This window comes from Lutra lutra, chromosome 11 (assembly GCF_902655055.1).
Source record: "Lutra lutra chromosome 11, mLutLut1.2, whole genome shotgun sequence".
Lineage (NCBI taxonomy): Eukaryota > Metazoa > Chordata > Mammalia > Carnivora > Mustelidae > Lutra > Lutra lutra.
In genome coordinates this window covers 75,378,094-75,399,171 of record NC_062288.1, presented here as the reverse complement: position 1 = coordinate 75,399,171, position 21,078 = coordinate 75,378,094, and the positions used below count along the sequence as shown (strand labels likewise).

The following is a 21,078-nucleotide window of genomic DNA, read 5'->3' as shown; positions in this document are numbered from 1 at the left end:
ACAAAAGCCAAGATATGGAAACCACTTAAGTGCCCATTGATAGATGAATGGATAAAGAAAATGTGGTATAGATATATAATGGACTATTATTCAGCTACAAAAAAGCAAATCTTGCCATTTGCCACAACATGGGTGGATCTTGAGGGTATCATGCTAAGTGAAGTCAGACAGAGGACAAATACCATATTATCTTATTTATATGTGGAATCTCTTAAAAAAATCAAAACAAACAAACCCCCCCCCCCCAAACTCACAGAAACAAAAGAACAACAACAAAGAAACCCCCCATGCTCATAGATTTGGAGAACAGATTCATGGTAGCTGGAGGTGGGAGATAGGATTGGGAGAAATCGGTGAAGGAGGTCCAAAGACACAAACTTCCACTTATAAGCTGTGATGGCTCTTCAAAATAGTTTACAGATCTAAGAAATGTATAGTTAAAATATGTACTAGTTGTGTAATTTTGTCTCTTCCATTAAATTCCTTGGGAGTGGGAATTCTTAGATCTCCATTACCTCATACATGTGTTTGACATTTGTAGCTGCTCAATAAATATTAGTTGAATTAAACGAAATATTAACCGATTTCTTTCATATAATGCTAACTTGTTTCTTGAACCAAATTGGGTAGGTTAATAATATAAGACGTTTGCAAACATTTGATGTGTTTTACAGGTTGTATGTTCCTTCCCTGTATTTCTTTAAGGATGTAATCTACTATGTAGGTCAAAAAGAACAAAAATATAATTGATGCCTACATGGTGGAGTGAAAAATCCTGTAATTAAAAATTCAGAGCGGGGCACCTGGGTGGCTCAGTGGGTTAAGCCTCTGCCTTCAGCTCAGGTCATGATCTCAGCATCCTGAGATTGAGCCCTGCATCAGGCTCTCTGCTCAGCAGGGAGCCTGCATTCCCCCCCCCTCCCCCCCGACCTGCCTCTTTGTCTACTTGTGGTCTCTCTCTGTCCAATAAATAAATCTTTAAAAAAAAAAAATTAGAGCATCAGGGTGGCTCAGTCAGTTGGGTGTCCGACTCTTGATCTCAGGGTTGTGAATTCAAGCCCTGTGTTAGGCTCCACACTGGGCATGGAGCCTATTTAAAAAAAAAAAAAATCAGAGTATCAAGCAAAATTTGGTAAAGGAAGATCCTTTTATCCCTCTCCCTAGAAAGGTCCTACCCTCTCCATGCCATTGTTCACCAATATCATGCTACATCAGTAATAACAGCATCTGTGGTAGTTTAAAGTGATCAAGGACAGGAAACTCTGGCTTCAGTTCAGCACTTATTTCAGAATCTACTAAGTGCCAGATACTAGGAATACAAAGACGACAAGTTCTTATCCTTTGGGAGCATGGAGTCTGACTGAATTTCTTATAGAAGTGCATTTCTTGGCTGGGAGGGAGTTTGGCTGTGTACAAGGAGTGAATTCTCTCATACAGGATCAGCCCCCATGTATGTTGCAGGCACCAGTTTAATTTTGGGTCTTTTGTGAAATCAGATTGCTCCAAAGTGCCACATGATTTTTAGATGACCGAAGTATCATATCTGAATTCCCTTACCATTCCAAGAATACTCACAGAGATAACCTGAAGGTATGTTCTCCAGTAGCTCGGGGCTCCTGAATGTTGGCAACCTATGTAGATAAAAGAGTAGTTTTAAGGGGCTAAGAAGGCCTCGCTCCTTCAACACCCAACTAGATATCTCTCAGCTGGCTACAGTTTTTTTTTTTTTTTTTTTTTTTTAGTTTTATTTATTTATTTGACAGAGATCACAAGTAGGCAGAGAGGCAGGCAGAGAGAGGAAGGGAAGCAGGCTCCTCGCCAAGTAGAGAGCCCGATGCGGGGCTTGATCCTAGGACCCCAGGACCACCACCTGAGCTGAAAGCAGAGGCCTTAACCCACTGAGCCACTCAGGTACCCCCAGCTATGGGTTTTTAGCTTCATTGTTATACCTCTGGTCCAAGCCTGCAGCTTGCTGAAGAGCATCATGCTAATAGGAGGAGACAAGTGCTCAAGCAGTTGAAAGAGAAATGTGGGTGATTTGGCAACTTGGGGCAGACCATTCTTAGAAAGACAGATCTTCCTGAGATTCAAGGATGCAAATTCCTTTAGCTGCCCAGGAATTTACTAAGGTTCTCATATATAGATGATCTTGATGCTGCCAGATGAAATCAATCTTAGACTTCCTCTGTCATTATGTAAATGGAATAGGTAATCAAGCATGACTAGCAATAACCAACTCTCAGTAACAAGATGATACATTATTTTAATTGTATGATTTATCAAAACAACAACTATTAACATACAAAGTACCATTCAGCTCAACTGCAGGTAAAGGCAGTGACAAGTATCTAATGCTTAGAAGAACCACTTACTCTCACAATCTGTCCAGATGCATTAACTAAGGACATGTTTATAAATAGCAAACATGATTTTCACATTGCAGCTTTCTCAAGCATATGTACAGGTGTGTCGTCTTGTTGATGGGTTGCTTCCACAAGCTTTCTGTTTTTGATGCATCACCCTCTGGATATTAGTAGAGGTATTTGTTTCTGCAGAGTTTTTTGTTACCTGCCATTTGCAATATTTGTGCATTAGTATCAAACTTTACTCTTCTGAAACAATATTTAAATTGGATATATCTCAACCGTACAATTCCTTGTGTCTTCTGGTAAAATCCACCTCTGTCAAGGAGTTTGGGTTGTAATCTTTCTCTTGCAACATCAGCCCAGCTCTACTATTCGGCTTCAGTGTAACACACCCTCTTTAGAGCCTGCTGTGTTAACCCTTGGCTTCAAGTCCTGGTGATGTAATGAGGGTGGGGTGTACTGGCAATCAGCACATTTCCTTATCACTATTTACAGTCATTGAGAACTATGCTTTTAGTAATCCAAGCCTGACATACCTTTTCTGAAATGTTCACAGTGCAGTATATTTGTGACCTAACAAAAGTTTTCTTATATCATTAAAAATAAACATTTTTATAAAAATATAATACTTTAAAAGTCTACATTGACAAAAACAGAGTATCCTGTGCCACATGCACTATACAGTAGTAAGCACAAAATCCCACAGAACAAAACATTACAAAAGTCCTGCCCAGAATAACTGTTCATCCAGGTGAAACGGCCAGAACTCTCATTTGCTTTTATTTCCCCGTAAAATATGTTTTGCTTCACACAAAGCATGTCCTAATGAAAAACTGGACTCCCAGAAAGTTTTATTATCTCCAATTGTTTGTGAGGTGGGGAGCTGCCACCTGAGAAAGAGGCTAGTATTTCCAGTTCATTGATCCTTTCTCTGCCCTACATGAGCCATGATAGGAAACAATGAACCTTTTAGTCAGATGTATTCTGCTTTAACAACATGCTGAGTTACCTTTAAAAACACCTATCACAAATCACTTGTTTTCTTTTCAGAAAAGAAAATTCTTTTCAGAGTCGTCATAAAAAAAAAATAGACAAACGATCTAAATGTCCACAATCATCAGAACAGTATCATTCTCAGTTGATTTCTAAATGACAACTAAGTTTTTCATTGTGACTAAGCTATTTTATGAGAACCTTTTAATGTCATCTATATACAATATGTAAATGTCCCTATTAATTTATAAACACATTTCATATCCTGCCATTTTGAAATGTTCACTGTGTTGTCTTTGGATATTTCTCCATTAAAAGGAATGTGATACAAAAATTTAAAAGGGAATGTTTGCCTAATGGGCAAATGATAACATCAGTAATAAAAAATACTATTGACCATACAACACATGAAAGTTCTTTGAAACACTTAAATTGCAAATGAATGGCTTGGTACTGGGGCCACATCTGTCCCGGACTTTACCATTTCTTCTGAATTTTCTGTGACCAAGAAGCCCTCAAAATTCATTGCCTCTGTTCCTCATGTGAAATCATGTAGGATCCTGATTTTTAAAAATTTCGACCTGGAATTCAGGTTTTGGCCTGAAAGCACAGGAGCATCATCACAGCTGTGGGGTTTCTGTTGGTCACTGGCCCATGGGACAAAGCTTCTGGCTCTGATGCTCTGTCAGCTGAGAAATTCGTTAGAATCCAGTCATTTTAAATAGCAATATAAAGTCCTATAATAGTGCAATCTTGGCAAAAGCAAAAATATCTGGTGCCCTTTCAATGGCCAGGCAGTGAAAAAAAAAATTGAACAAAGTGTAGACTACTGTTTGGCAAGTTCTGTGACGCTTCTCAGAAGGGGGCTTGTGAGGTATCCATCTGTCATGTGTCCCCCTCGCCATCAATGTTATCTTGTGAAGACAACAGGGAAGGGTATGGAGCAACACATTTGACATTCACATAGGTAGCGTTCACATGGACGTAGTGCTCCCCAATGAAAGTAGAGAATATTGCTGATATCCTGGAGACCAGTTCAGAAAAAGATGGGCGCAGCTCAGCTTTAGGGTGCCAGCATTTGAGCATCACTTCATATCTATTTCAAAAAGGAAGAAATGCTATGAGAGACATTGTAAAGGCAAGCATTTTGGTAAAAGTCAAGAACATAGGAATGACAGAAGATTCTTTCGAAATTCCTACTTACAAGGGATCTGGGCAGTATTCGGGTTGTAGGAGCCTTCTGCCTTGCAACAAGTAAACTGTTATATCAAAGGTATTGACATCAGGATAAGGTGGTGCTCCTCTTGTCATCAGTTCCCAGAGGAGCACGCCAAAGGACCACTAATCAAACAATGGAAGGGAGAATCCAGGTGAGGACCGTGACCATATGAACGTGAAAGGTGATCAGTAAGTCTTGATAACTAAATTTGGCTTAGTATATTCAATACTATTGCTTGGTGGTGCAAAAATTTCCTTAAAGGCAATTAGTAAGCTGTACATTTTATGATTACACCAGAATTAGATAAGGTTTAGATTATAAATAAATGCAAAGTTTTTAAAAAGAATATTTGAAGTCCACATGATGACTAAGATTTCATCTGTAGTTAGTACAGTACAGTTTCCAGGTTCTTATAGGGTCAAAGCATTACCATGTTTCTATCCTTCTCCTTTCCAACAGTTTCACTACAAATTTACATTACTCATAAAAGAAGAAGATGAAGAAAGCTTTCCAAGATTTAAATTTGTTAAGGTTCTGAATGAATGTGAATACTCTTTTAAGAAATGTGACCATAAACAAAAAAACCCAAGAAACAAAAAAGAGATGTAACCACATCTAACTGTTGATGTTAAAAGGCAAACTCTAAGTCAGTGTAAGTAGAAATCCATATTAAAAATCAGAAGTGATAAAATTGCTAGGCAAGAAGGTTCTCTATAGAACTATATAAAACTAATTTCAATAAAATAAATGTAATTTTAAAATGTTAAAATACAAGATTGATATAAAACAGCTGTATTAGTACTTGGTAGGAATATTGTAGGGAGACAGAGAGGTTATGTGACCTGTTAGAAATTCCCCCAACAGGAGCGCCTGGGTGGCTCAGTGGGTTAAGCCTCTGCCTTCAGCTCAGGTCATGATCCCAGGGTCCTGGGGTCGAGCCCCGCATCGGGTTCTCTGCTCCGCAGGGAGCCTGCCTCCACCTCTCTCTCTGCCTGCCTCTCTGCCTACTTGTGATCTCTCTGTCAAATAAATAAATAAAATCTTAAAAAAAAAAAAAAAAGCAACAGCTTAAAAAAAAAAATTCCCCCAATAAATGTGAATTCATACCGGGATAAACACTTAAGAGTTCCTAACTCTTGGGTCTTACTTGGTCTACTAAACTACACTAAGTATGCAATTTCTTGATTTAAAGCTACTCAGAATACACTAGGTCATGCATATTATCTCCTCCTGGACATGTGCCAAGGTGAGATGACACAAAGAGAGTACTTCGACATGTGTGGGTCACTGCTGGCCAAAGACCCTGGAAATCAGCTCTTCCTTAGCAATGTGTCTAGGCCACTCACAGACTAAGAACCATATGGGGGTTGAAATCAGGCCCTGAGAAAAAGGAGATTTGGAGGGAAAGGAGAACACAGACCAGATAGGCAGAGCAGGAAAATAGAACATTGAAAGGCAAGTGCAGCTTCTAGCATTCAGCCAGGAGAATAAAGCATGTCTATCTGAACAATACCACAGTCTGAAAGAAACTAGGTAGATATTGTAGTTGCTGATATAAATCTCCATTAATGGTGATTTTGTTTGCCCAAGTGCAAGAACTCATTAAGGCCACTGACGGCCTTGATCTAAATAGAGAAAATACTCTTTCCTGGGTGGGAACTAGATAACTTTGCTGTCCCCTGAAGCCTCTCAAAATCTAAGTTTCCAAAGACTGAAAATCTTTATGAGTCACTTCTGACAACTTCACTGTGTTAACCTTTAAGTTCCAGAATTTGCATTAAAATTTAAATCAGTTTAACAGGTATCTACTGATAGTTGGTGCACAGGTAGGTTACTGTCCAAGTTACTGGATGGGCCTAAGGTTGATTTAACAGGGTTAAATCACTGTCACATAGAACCAACTGTCATATAGAACAGTAAGACAGAATAACTAACACAGAGCAATAATAGAAAAGAGGTACAAATGCTGTGAAAAGTTGGAGATAATAGTGGGGTCCTGAGAAAGGCTTCAGAAAAAAGGCGACAATAAAGCAGATTTGGAAGAATGGGGAGCATTTGTTTTCCAAGTACACAGAATGTGAGGACAGGAAGAGTGTTCTGGATGGAGTGAATGGGCCCAGTGGTGAGAGAACAATAGGTCACTCTGCTTGATGTGTGGAGATGAGGTGGACCAGGGATGGATAAGGTTGAAATGGACCATGTTGTGGGGGTTTCTGAGTGCTGAAAGTGGGTTAAGATGAAATGGATGAGGCGTGCAGTTGAGCTCTACGTGACCTACCTGTAAATACTACACTTTAGACAAATAGGAGAAGCCCATTTACATTAGAAGACTGCTGGAGGGAGCGTTCTGAACAAGAATAGGTGAGGGGTGCTACTGCATCTTGGCAACAAGGAGTCCAATGAAACTGAACTACCAAATTAGGGTATATAAGCCAGGAACAGCCGTCATGTCCTTTAAGAAAAGATTATTTTATTTAATCCTTATAACAACCCTGTAATGTAATTGGTTTTGTAGATGCTTTAAGGATGAGGAAACCATAGTTTTGAGAGGCTGATTACTTGTCTGTGATTAGGTCTCCTAACCCATAGCCTAGGAGGTAGGTGGGTCTAGTGGCAAATTCACAAAAACGGGGGCAGAGCTGGGTAAATTTCTGAGGAATTACAGGATTGGGCACTGGCTGGGAATCAGAGGAGGGTTGGAAGAGTCAGGGGACAGGAGTGGTGAAAGAGAGAGGCAGCTTGCAGGGAAAGCACAGTACTGCCTATAATAGCTTGGGACTGACAAGGCAGTGAAGGAAGAGAATGAGGCTGACCTAGAAGCTGGGGGTGAGGAAGGGAGAGAAAGAAAGAGAAACAAAGAAGGGGAAAGGGAAAAGGGGAGGGAGAAAGAGAGGGAGAGTTAAGTGCACTGTGCATTAGGAATGATGGAAAGAAGTCAGTTTTAGTTTCTAGACAGGAGAGCTCTGCCATTCATGTTTACTGTGTGGATGGTCTGGCCCTTCTGAATATCTGAGCACCAGCAGTGGGCTCGTCTGAAGAATCTCTGCTTAACTTTATCAAAGGTGAAAATCAAAGAAGTTATTAGACATGAGAGATAATTAAAGCCATAAAAAGTGATAGAAAGTGACACAGCTAAGTGTGCAAGGAATGGAGACAGCCAGCTTTGAGGACTCAAGATTGGGTAAACTGAGATATAACACATTTTGTAAAAAACCCACAACTGATTAAAAAAATGGATAAATTCATAAAATTTTATCAACTGGTAAACTGATAATATTTTCAATAAAATTTAAATCTTCTGCTCTTTGAAAGATACCAATAAAAAAAATGAAAAGGCAAGGCACAGACTAGAAAAATATATTTGCAAAAACATGTATCTGATAATAAGTGCCTGTAATCCAAAATATATAAGGAACTCTTAACAACTCAATAATAAAGAAATAAACTGGGAAAAAAATCTAATACTTAAAAAAAAAATGGGGAAAAGACTTGAGCACACACTTCACTAAAGGAGACAGAAGGATGGTAAATTAGCACAAGAAAAGATGCTTAATGTTATTAGTCATTTGGGAAATATGAATTGAAAAGAAAATGAGACACCACTACAGCCTACTAGAATGGCTAAAACTCCCAAACTGACAATGCCAAGTGCAGATGAGGATGCTGAACAACTACAACTCTTACATATTACTGTTAGGAATATAAAATGATATAGGTACTGTGGAAAACAGTAGACAGTTTCTCATAAAGTTAAATACACACTTATCTTACAACCCGGTAATCCTACTTTACCCGAAAGAAATAAACCTTCACACACAAAACCTTTAAGCAAATGTTTAGCAATAGTAACTATGTATAAGAATTGCTTAAAACTGGAAAGAACGCAAATGTCCTTCAAACTGGTGAAGGGATAAACAAAATGTGGAATATCTGTACAATGGAATACCACTCAGAAGTAAAAAGGAATGACTTACTCTGTTGTGAAAAACAGTATGGAGATTCCCCAAAAAATTAAAAATAGAAATGACTGAAAAAAAAAAAACCACTACCATATGATCCAACAATCCTACTTCTGGGTACATATTCAAAGGAAATGAAATCAGCATCTTGAGATATTTTCACACGCATGTTCATAGCTACATTATTCACCATAGCCCAGAGATGGAGGCAACCCTAATGCCTATCAACAGATGAATAAAGAATATGTGGTATATACATATAATCTAATATTCTTTAGCTTAAAAAAAATCCTGTCAGATGCTACATCAGTGGATCTTGAGGACATTATGCTAAATGAAATAAACCAGTCTCAAAAAGACAAATACCACATGACTCCACTCGTATGAGGCATCTAAAGTAGTCAAGCTCTTAGAAACACATAGACTCTCAGGAGGGGGGAAAGGGGAGTTATTCAATGGGTATAGAGTTTCAGTTTTGCAAGATGAAGAAGTTGTACAGATCGGTTGTACAACAAGTATGTAGTTAACACTACAGCACCATACACTTGAAAATAGTTGAGATGGTCAATTTCCTCTTCTGTGTTCTTTGACACAATTAAAAAAAAAAGGAGAACATCTAGACACACTGATCCTACTGATACAACATGGATAACTCACATGCATTATGCTAAGTTTAAGGAGACAGACTCAAAGGCTATTTACTATATGACTCCATTTATAGGACACCTATGAAAGGTAAAACTGTAGAGATACGAAACAGACCAGTGCTTTCTAGGCCCTAGGGATAGGCTAGGGGTTGACTACAAAGGGCACTGATGGAACTGTTCTATACCTTAGCTGTGGTGGTGATGTTCACACAACTGTAGGCATTCTTCAGAACTTGATGGACTATACATTAAAAAGTAGAGTTGGTACATTGCATAATGAGGAGGCCATTAATAGAAATAAAGAAGTGAAGAACTGATAGTTGGCAGGAAAGAACTGGAATTTGAACATGGTAACTGTGTGATGCTGATGGAAACAATCCAGGAAGAGAGATTCAAAGGCAATTATAGACTGGTTGAAATTGTTGAGGGAGGTTGATACATAAAGACCTCTCTCCACCCAAGAAAATTCCCGAGTGACAATTGCATGTAGGATGTGAGAGAAGGAAGAGAAACCATCAAATCTGAAGAAAACATAACCCAGAAGCAAGAGGGAAACCAGATGGTATAGTGTCCCAGAAACCAGAGGAGGAGGACACTTTGGGAAGGAAGAGTTTGACAGTGTTAAGTGCTGATGCAGGGTGAAAGAGCTTGCTGATTGAACAACTGAGAAGTCAATACTGACGTTGATGGCTGCACACTGTACAAGAATGGGTATGAGAAACTGCGGAGTGACACTTCTACCTGGTTTGAATGGGCTTCAAGAGAATTTCAGATTTTAGCTGAACTCCATTTGGGCATTTGTGAGAAAGTGGACCTTTCCATAAGCAGGCAAGTTTTTGCTTATAGGTAGCTCTCTACATACAAGCTTATCACATGCTTTTGGAAATGTTCCATGTCAACAACATTCAAAAGATTATGCTATCTTGGAAATTAAAGCTAATGCAAATTTATCCATGCAGTCAATAACCATTTGCCAAAGCAGCACTGCACATGGATTACTCTTGTTCCCCCTTTATGTAGTACAATACAACATCTTTCAACGAGAGGGAAAGAGACATAGCACTTTGTATCTATAGAAGCCTCCATAAATTTCCAGTCAGGTATCAGAGTGACAGTTGCTATCTGAGAAGTGCTGGCCTCTGTGTTGTGTGTACGTGTGTGGAGGTAGTAATGTGTGTGGGTTTGTCTAAAAGCTCAGAATCGCAACTCTTGACTTAAACATTTAAGATTTCATCAGGTTCTTTTTTTGTTTTGTCTTAAAAGTTTTGCTGAGATGTAATTTATGTATTATAAAACTTGCCATGTTTTAGTGTGGGTCAATGATGTTTACTTATTTGTTCAGCAATTGTCACAATTCAGTTTTTTAAAAATATATTTTAAAAGATTTTATTTATTTATTTGACAGAGAGATAGAGAACAAGCAGGGGTAGCAGTAGGCAGAGAGAGAAGCAGGCTTCCCGCTGAGCAGGGAGCCCGATGCGAGACTTGATCCCAGGACCCTGGGATCATGACCTGAGCTGAAGGCAGCCGCTTAACTGACAGAACCACCCAGGCGCCCTAAAAGATTTATCTATTTTAGAGAGAGACAGAGGGAAAGAACTTCAAGCAGGTTCCCCGCTGAGCATGGAGCCTGAGGCCAGGCTGGATCTCATGACCCTGAGATCATTACCTGAGCCAAAAATCAAGAGTTGGCTGCTTACCCGACTCAGTCACCAAGACAGCCCCACGATTCAGTTTTTAGATCAATTCCAATATCCCAGAAAGTTCCCCATGCATGTTTGTAGTCAATCTTTGCTCTTGCCCTAAGTCCCAGGCAACCCTTGACTATATTTTTTGTCTCTCTAGCTTTGCCTCTTTCTAGAAATTTCATATAAATTGAATCATTCAATATACAATCTTTTGAGTCTGTCTTCTTTTGCTGGACCTAATAGCTTTAAGGTTTATCCATGTTGTAGCAGGCATTAGCAAGCAGTTCCCTTACAGTGCTGAATGGTATTATTCCATTGTATAGAAATGACATGTTTTACTTATCCATTCACCAGCTGATAGACATTAGGATTGCTCCTGTTTTTTTCTTTTTCTTATTATGAATGCTACTACTATGAACATTCATGTTCAAGTCTTTGTGTGGGCACATGTTTCCATGTGCTTATTGCTAGCTATTCATGTATCTCTTTGATAAAAGGTCTATTCAAATCTTTTGTCTACTTAAAAAATTTGAGTTATTTTGTCTTATTGAGTTGTAAGGGTCGGTCTGGTTCTTAATGGCAGACAAATAGTCCGGATAGAATGTATACTCTTTGAACACAGGTTAATTCTCCCTACTTTATACCTTCACCTGCCACCATCACTAACGTGTTCTGAGCCTACCTCTTTAGCACTCATTTCTTTGATCTCTTTCAGAATCTTTCAGGATCAAAATCCCAGGTATTACACTCTAGCATGTACTATTACATTCTCTCATTAATCGTATCCACTCCAAAGTCCCATCCCTCCACCATGTCCTGTAACACATTTATTAAAAACAACTCCCAGTCACTCTCAACTTAGTCTTTAATGTCTCCCCCACTTCCTCAGGAACTGAAACTCTGCTTTCACTCGAAGACCACAGTGTCTTTGAAACCTGCTGACTCACTGACTCACTGGGAGGAGGGTAGACGACTTCTTGCTTCCCAATGCCACACTCAGATCTCTGTCCCCTGTCACCTCTTAATAGCTGCCAACCCTTTCTCTTCTGAAGTCTAGGCCCTCCATTATTATTATTTTTTGCCTATCTTGTTTGCTGATGTTGCCAGTTTACATTTTTTCCCTTTTCAGTCCTTATCTTCAAGGACTGAAAATTCATATTTCTCTACCTCTACACATCACAGTCCTCTTGACTTACTATGAGCAAATAGAGTAAGAATACTCTCTATCCCATTCAACACCTAGGCTCCTCAACCCACTCTAGACCTCTAAATCATTCAAATCACTCAGCTTTCAAGGCTGTTTTTGTGTACTGAGTAGCACTGGACCCTGATGAGAATACCCCATTTCTTCCTGAAACTTTCTCTTCCTCTGGCTCTCATGACAGCCTCTTCTAGGTCTCCTAACTCTCTGCTTTTCTCCTTTATTTCCTATGCATAGGTTCTCCTGAGTCATTGTTTTTGGATGCTAAAAAGTCTATTTCCACCCGTGACCTCTGCTATAGAATGAACTGTGGACCCTCTCCCCCCATTCATATATTGAAACTCTAATTCCCAGAGTGAGTGATGGTATTAGTAGGTGGGGCCTCTGGGAGATAATTAATTTAGATGAAGGTGGAACCCTCCAGATGGCATTGGTGCCCTCATGAGAGGAGATACTGGGAGCTTACTCTTGCTCTTTCTCCTGCATGAGGACACAGTGCAAGCCAGGAAGCGAGCTCTCGCCAGAACCCGACCATGCTGGCACCGTGATCTCACACTTGCAGCCTCCAGAACTGTGAGAAATAAATGTCTATTGTTTAAGCCACCCAGTCTGTGGTATTTTGTTATGGCAGCCCGAGTTGAATAAGATAACTAATTAGGCTGTACAAGTTGCAGAGCCACATTTCCAAATGCCTAATGGACATTTCTGCTTGGATATCTCACTCCCCAGTCAAACTCAGTATGTTCAAGCCTCAACTGGTATTTTCCCCCCTCATCCAGCTTTTACTCCTTTGCTTCACATATGTGTTATTGCATTAGCATATAACTTTGCTAATTTTTGACTTTTATCAATTTCTTGCTATATATTGTTGTTATTACCTCTGAGATGCTTTTCCTTCCATCTCTTTTCTGTTCTACAGTTTCTGTATTATTTCAAGTTCTTCCTGAAATTTCATCTGCCTGCATCTACTCCTCTCAGAACACCTTACAGAATAAAGAAAGACTACAGTATTGTCTGATTACACTTTAATGTTTCCACATGGCCAGAGAAGAAATTCCAGATTCCCTAGTTTGCTTTCCCAGAACCATGATCTAGTATGAATATATTTTTCCCAGTTTATCCTTAGAACTTCTCCCTGTGCCTTCTATTTTTGTCAAATCACCCACTGCTTACTGTTTCCTTAGAACTTTAAAAATGCATATACTTTCCTGCCCCTTGGCCTCCCCTGGATTAGTATTCATTTCACTGCCCATTCTGTCCTCCTTTAAGGCCTCCTCTATGAGCTGGAAGGGAAGTAAGGAATCTGGCTGCCCATGTGAGTGTCTCTTCCACCCTCAGGACTCAGTGCACGCCTTTTGAAGCTTGTTCTATGAGAGGATGATCTTTGTAGATAAAAAAGGGCATGTTTCTAGATCTCTCTTTTTTTTTTTTTAAAGCAGACTGCCCGCCCAACATGAGGCCTGAACTCACCACCTGACCCTGAAATTAAGAGTCACGTGCTCTACCAACTGAGCCAGCCAGGCACCAAGAAGGGCACATTTCTAGCTGGGTACAGGAATAATGCCCTCACTGCTAGGCTTGTCTCAGGTATGGCTTTCAGATTTCTCGAGGTGCATTTTAGCTGCCTTTGAGCAATGAGTGGCTGCACTAATCCCAAGTCTACTTTGTGTGACAGTTATTGACAGACATGCTTTCTCTTCGCTGCCGAGTCAGAGTTTCTGGAGGACAGACTTCCGGCCTGGTTCAGCTCTGGGCTTCCTAAGAACCTAGCATGGTGTGCTACTAGACAAATGTTTTTTGATAAACGAATGGATTTATGAAAACAGACTATGGGTTAGACAATCAAGGTGATTTATACTTATGAAGAAACTGAAACAAAAGGTTTCCTTTTATGAAAAAATAAAATAGCCATAAAACTACTAAGAATGTTGGGTATGATAGTAAAAGAGGAGACAGCCAGGGATGATCAGTACATTACCACATCTGACTTGGTGGTAAACTTCTGAGTTTGCAGACTTTCTAAAGCCATCCACTTCACGGGCAGCTTGGCACCTGTTTTGTTGTGTACGCTATAGTATTCTTTATCATACATGTCTCTGGCAAGGCCAAAATCAGCAACCTTGACAGTGAATTTTTCATCCAGCCTATGAAAAGGACAAAAATTATTATTGGTGGCGGAAACAGGATAATTTACAGTGATGCTGAATATCTACAGGTCAGAACAATAACTTCATATCTGAAATCCATAACTTTTGCAGAGTAATTAACACTAAATTACAACAGAATTCTTGAATGAAAATGCTCGCCATTTATATTACAAATTCAACAGGTCAAGGGAAGAGATCAATGAATGATGTGGTATAAGAAAATCCCTTTTGCTTTAATGGTAATAAAGTTGGTCTCCCCCTCCTAGCTTTCCTTGTTGCTAAATCAAGTATGCTAACTGACTCTCCCTAGCAATTGCAGATCTCTGCTTGTTATTTTACTAGTAATACTCAGCTCTGTGGGGGAGATATGACAGAGGACTTTTATTCTACCTTTTCTTTTTCAGATGGGCTAGGTTATTACATAAAACTCATATATCCCACCACTGTGTAACAGAGAAATAGGATAAGTAGTAAATCCTCTAACAAAAACAGCAAGGCACAACAAAAACCAATTTCCGCTATCTGAGGCTATGCATCCTTTGTTTAAGCTGGCTTTTATGTAGTTACATTGACCAAAACCAAGGTAGGAAATTAATAGCACAGCTCTCTCATTCACACATACCATAAGTCATGAATCAGTGCTATGTGAGGAAAGCACTGAATCCATTACAAACTGTTGATTGTTGAGTTATACAGCCCAGGCAGCCAGACACAAATAAAGCTCTTTGTATATTCATTCCCAAATACCATTTTTGGTACGGCTTCTGCAGGCTGACTTCAAATCCAGTCTTAGGAAGTTGCAATATGTTGGTATTTGTGTTACCAGCCCTCTCCTTTTCACTGTAAAATGCTGAAGATCAAATTCTCCCTCCCAAACACTAATGTAGTGTGAAACCACAACATTGGGGGCTACTGGTGGGAAGGGAAAAGAAAAGCAAAAGCACAGAACAGCTGTTTAAGACCCCCTCTGGAGAATTCCTTTTAAATTCTCCATTTGATAAAGCCCTGAAAGCCCCGCCTATCTCCCTGGTGCTTACATATCAGATTTAAAACTGTAACGGATATAAAGGACTTTTGCATAAGAACTGAAAACATCCTCACTAGTCTTCAACAGTGGGAAACAGATTCCTCTTTGTCACTTAATTTGGACTGTGGGCACAGAGATTCTTATACTTACATACAGTTTCTTGCAGCCAAGTCTCTGTGGACAAACTTTTTGCTTGCAAGATATTTCATGCCTTTGGCTACTTGAAGACCAAAGCCAATAAGATCTTTTACAGTTGGGTTCTGCAATCAAAGGGAATAGAAAACACATTTAGCCAAGTATCTGATGATCTAGCTATGATCTCAGAATTCTGAAATGTTTATAAGAATTATTTTGTTTCAAACAGTAACTTGTGCCTTGTTGAGGGCAGCAATCGTTTATTAGATATTTATTATTTGCAAAGCACCAGGCTAGCTGCTTTTGTGAATTCTGGCTAATCCTTATACACTTCCGTAGGATGGATTCCATTTTTCAGATGGGGAAATGGAAGTGCTTTAAAGTTATTCTGGTATGGTGGGGCCAACAGATGGAAGACCACTGCCATTGAAAAGATAGCTAATTACTCACAATTCCCAAAGGAAGGGGGCAAGCCATGCCAAGCAAGGCCACAGAAGAAAGCACCAGGGTTTGTCTAGGAAGAAGAGGGAGCAAGGGGAAAACACAGGCAAGAGGTTGTTTTGTGGTTTCTGAGGGAGGGTAAGCAGATTTAGGACTGGGTAGTTTGAATAATTTCAGCAGGTTGCGGGTTGTAGGGACTATCTGCAGTTGTCTGGTACCTGGCCCTGAAGTGATTACAACAGGTGGATAGTGTTTCAGAATGTGAGAATTCTTTAAAGGAGGTGATTGGGGTATGGGCTGTAGATTGGCTGGTTTGCTTCTGAAAGAAGGAAGTTAAGTTGTTTATTATCTTTCGGAATTTGCTAGTTCTGGGAAGAGCAGGTCCTCCAAAGTCAGCACGGAACCAGAAGTCAGAGTGTTAGAAATACATGGTTAACCTAAAATTTGTTTGGAACCACAAAAGACCCCAAATAGCCAAAGTAATTTTGAAAAAGAAAAGCAAAGCTGGAGGCATCATGATTCCGGACTTCAAGCTCTATTACAAAGCTGTAGTGATTAAGACAGCATGGTACAGCATGGTACACAAAAACAGACACATAGATCAATGGAACAGAATAGAAAACTCAGAAAAGGACCCACAGCTATATGGTCAACCAATCTGTGACAAAGCAGAAAAGAATACCCAATGGAAAAAAGACAGTCTCTTCAACAAATGGTGTTACGAAAACTGGACAGCCACATGCAGAAGGATGAAACCGGACCACTTTCTTTTCTTTTTTTTTGAGATTTTATTTATTTAACAGAGAGACACAGCGAGAGAGGGAATGCAAGCAGGGCGACTGGGCAAGGGAGAAGCAGGTTTCCCACTGAGCATGGAGCTAGATGCGGGGCTCAATCCCAGGACCCCGCGATCATGACCTGAGCCATCCAGGTGCCCCTGAATCACTTTCTTATACTATACACAAAAATAAACTCAAAATGGATAAAACACCTAAATGTGAAACAGGAAACCATCAGAATCCTAGAGGAGAACATAGGCAGCGAGCTCTTTGTCTTTGGCCACAGCAACTTCTTACTGATATGTCTCAGGAAGCAACAGAAACAAAAGCAAAAAGGAACTACTCGGACTTCATCAAGATAAAAAGCTACTGTACAGCAAAGGAAACAATCAACAAAACTAAGAGGCAACCAATGGAATGGTAGAAGATATTTGCAAATGACATATTGGATTAAGGACTGGTATCCAAAAATCTATAAAGAACTTAACCAAACTCAACATCCCCAAATAAATAATCCAGTTAAGAAATGGGCAGAAGACATTAGCAGACATTTTTGCAGAGAAGACATACAAATGGCTAAAAGGCATATGAAAACATGCTCAACATCACTCATCATCAGGGAAATACAAATCAAAACTACAATGAGATCCCACCTTACACCTGTTGGAACAGGTAAAATTAACAACACTGTAAACAACAGATGTTGGTGATGATGCGGAGAAAAAAGGAACCCACTTACACTGTGGGTGGGAATGCAAACTGGTGCAGCCACTTTGGGAAACAGTATGGAGGTTCCTCAAAAAGTTAAAAGTAGAACTATCCTACGACCCAGTGACTGCGATAATAGGTGTTTATCTAAAATTTATTTATTATTTACTAGGTATATGTATCTAAGGTACAAAAAATACTGATTTGAAGGGGCACATGCATCTGATGTTTACAACAGCATTATCAACAACAGCAAAATAAAGGAAAGAGCCTAAATATTCTTTTTTACACACACACACACACACACACACACACACACACACACACACACACACACTCTAGAATATTACTCAGCCATTAAAAAGAATGAAATGTGCCATTTGCATTACGCAGATCTCCATGTGGATGGAGCTAGAATATATTATGCTAAGTGAAAGAAGTCAGTCAGAGAAAGATAAGTACCCTATGATTTTACTCACATGAGGAATTTAAGAAATGAAACAGATGACATTAGGGCAAAAAGCTGAAGCTGATGAGAAGTGGCATATGTGGCTATGTGGCAGAAAGTGTTCCAGGCAGATGGAACAGCAAATGCACAGGTCCTGAGTTAGGAGAGTGGGTGGTAAGTTTGAAGAATACTAAGGGACTCATTTGTAATGAATTCTTCATTGTTTTGCCTTCTGGAGTTAAAACTCCATGTGGGTTGAAGCTCATTCTGCCTCTGTGCTTTGCTGTTTCTGGCACATGGTAGGGACTCAAAAATGATTAAATATACCTATCAGAGGGAAGGGAGATCAAGGCAGCTTGCAGGACAGGTAAGAATCACTGCCCCTGGGAAACCCTTCTAGGTACCACTATCTTTCCACCAGGATAGGGGATCTTGAGGTGCAACTGAATTGAATCAGGCCCTATATATCTGAATGGTAGAAACAATTTACATGTGTTTCTTTAACTAAATGCTTTTAAAAAGGTTCAAAACAGGAACATTTTGGAAGACTGGCTGGCTGACAGGTAGTTTACCAGTTAGTAAGCTTGGTAATATACTTACATGAGTTTCATTTCTAATGAAATTTCGAAGATCTCCATGTTTCATGTATGGTAGGACCACCAGTGGAGACCCCTCACTTCGAAGGCAGATTCCCAAGAGTGAAAGAACATTTGGATGACTAAAGTCTTTCATGATGATTCCCTCAGTCAGAAACTGGGAAACTTCGCCTATGTCAGTGATTCCTGAGAAATCCAGCAGTGGAGACATTAACTTCATTATGGACCAATAAATACTTCATCAAGTTCAGATAGGAAGAGTTACATAAAGTAAAACCACATGGATGAATCTTGTCCTGACACCCCATCCTCAGAGTGTTTTTTTATAATACATTTGAGTAAAAGATGTCACCCTGTAATGTGTCTTCAAGTCACCCCCAAACTCTAGCAGTTAGTTTGTCTCATACAGAAAAAGAAGAGAGAAGTAGGCCAGTCCATTTCTGCTGTGGCTGTCTAGGGCAAGGGTCTGCAAACTTCTATAAAAAGCCAGAGAGTAAATATTTTTGGGCTTTGTGGGCCATATGGCCTCTGTGGCAAATACTCAACTCTTCCAGTGCAGTGCAAAAGCAGCCACAGACAATTATCTATGAAACAGTCATTGGGCCATAGTTTTCTGGTCCCTGGAATAGTGGGGTTTGAAGACCAACTGTCATACAGTATCTAAGTAGACTTTTCTGGTATAACAGTTTCCAATCATGTCCAGATAGAGATCCTGAGGGCCTTATACTAGTCAGCATTGATGAAAGGTTAATGACCTTTAATTTATTAATCTGACTAGTACCAGTGTCAGTGATTTTATATATATATAAAAAAAAAAAAATATATATATATATATATATATATATTTTTTTTTTTTTTTTTTTTTAAAAAACAAAGCAATGCATTCTGAGACCTGGAAGTCCTCAGGTATTTGGAAGAGAGATTATGTGGATGGGAGAGAGATTAACACACACCAGGGACAGACAGGGATTTCTTGCTGTTAGGATTGTTCTGAGTACAATGAGCACTGGTACCATCTTGTAAGGCAGATTTACTGATAATCCTTTACAGTTTATAGTTAGGTTTCATATAAACTGTCCCTTTAATTACATTGTGGTCAGACTTCCAACAAAATCAACCATATAGAACACTGTTCAGCATAGGGACTTATGTAAAAAAGGTTGGAAAACTTCTGTCAATAACATATTTTGGAAGAAAACCTTTCACTTGTGCACCAACAGCTTATTAATTCTGATAAAAATTTCTACTATAGCTGGTTAACACTTTTCAGGCTACTGCAAATTATAAGCAGAAATTTAGCAATATACATAGAAAAAGCAAACACTGACTTGATGAGTGAGACCTGCCAGCAAAGGTGGAGCCAGGAAAATTCTAGTAGGATGAGTACATGGGGTTGCACAAGATTTATGCCTTAATTATGGCTCCAGGTCATCAATAATCTTAGTTAATATCTGGAGACATTCCCTGTTTCTTAAACAGAGTATACATTCCATTTAATGAAGATTTTCTCAATAACATCTAAAATTAAAAAAAAATTCTAGCGTTAAAAGAGGTAAATATCACTTGTTTATGAAGTTCATTTATGTAGAATACTTTATTCCCTCCCAAACGCAGATTAATGAGATATTGCCACACTTACGATTTCTCAGTTTCTGCCTACATATTTTTCTCCTGTTTGTCTTTTTTCATTTTTAAGTCTTTTTAATGAAAGTTGTGGTAAAAAAATAATTATAGTAATTCTTTTGGGTAAAATGAGTCATTACTACAGGATGTGCCAACATGGCTCCAATAGTTTCCATAAATGTCACTTGCAAAACAAATATTATAAGCCAAATACAGTTAAATGACACTCAGTTCATCCAAGAACATCAATTCACCAAACTCTTATTTATGAGGGCTCTGAGAAATAATTTCTGAGGGAATATTTCAATAAGAATTTAGACCAACCAAATTTTCAGGATTAGACCCCTAATTCCAACAGTAGCTGATTTTTCCACAAGGGAAAGTATAAATCAACATTTTATTATGAATTACTTAATAGTAAACCATGAAAGTGTACTCCATTGTTAAATTAAATATCACTTACGATTCAAGGATTTCACAGCACAGTGAATTTTCTTGTCATCATTGTCCAACAAAGTCCCGTGGTATACACACCCAAAATGTCCTACATGAAAGGGAATTTGGTTAGTGTTACATTACTTTTATTTTTTATTTTTTAATTTTTTAAAAAAAGATTTTTTTTTATTTATTTGACAGAGAGACCTCACAAATAGGCAGAGAGGCAGGCAGAGAGAGAGAGAGAGAGAGGGAAGTAGGCTCCCTGGTGAGTAGAGAGCCCGATGCAGGACTCGATCCCAGTCGAGTCGACCTCAGTCGAGGACCCTGAGATCATGACGTGAGCGGAAGGCAGAGGCTTAACCCACTGAGCCACCCAGGCACCCAGCGTTACATTACTTTTAATTAGGCAATAATCACTTGAAAAGCCCTTTGTGGGTTTTATTTCCTTCTTTTTCCTACATGGCAAAAAAATGCATTGTTTCTTATACTTTTGATTAATAGTACCACTGTGTATGTTTATAAAATATGTAGATGTAAGGTATTTCACCCTAAGATATAAACAATATGCTTATTTAGTACATGGTAGAAAAATTTAGGTGATGTAACTGTTACTAAAGGCTAATACAGCGAAATATTCAACCACAATGGACACTGAACACAAGA

General features: G+C 39.1%; 1 protein-coding gene across 2 annotated transcripts in view; it reads right to left on the bottom strand.

Moving 5' to 3' along the window:
• Positions 1-2,243: 2,243 nt before the first annotated feature.
• MET (MET proto-oncogene, receptor tyrosine kinase) overlaps positions 2,244-21,078 on the bottom strand; it is a 115,923-nt gene continuing 97,088 nt past the window's right edge. For both annotated transcript variants that reach the window (XM_047695172.1, XM_047695173.1), the window contains 6 exons: positions 20,441-20,521; positions 18,359-18,540; positions 15,398-15,507; positions 14,052-14,217; positions 4,564-4,700; positions 2,244-4,455 (listed from right to left, as the gene is read on the bottom strand). In XM_047695172.1, coding sequence (XP_047551128.1) covers positions 4,245-4,455; positions 4,564-4,700; positions 14,052-14,217; positions 15,398-15,507; positions 18,359-18,540; positions 20,441-20,521 — 887 coding nt within the window. In that variant the 3' untranslated portion in view covers positions 2,244-4,244. The remainder of the gene's footprint in view (positions 4,456-4,563; positions 4,701-14,051; positions 14,218-15,397; positions 15,508-18,358; positions 18,541-20,440; positions 20,522-21,078) is intronic.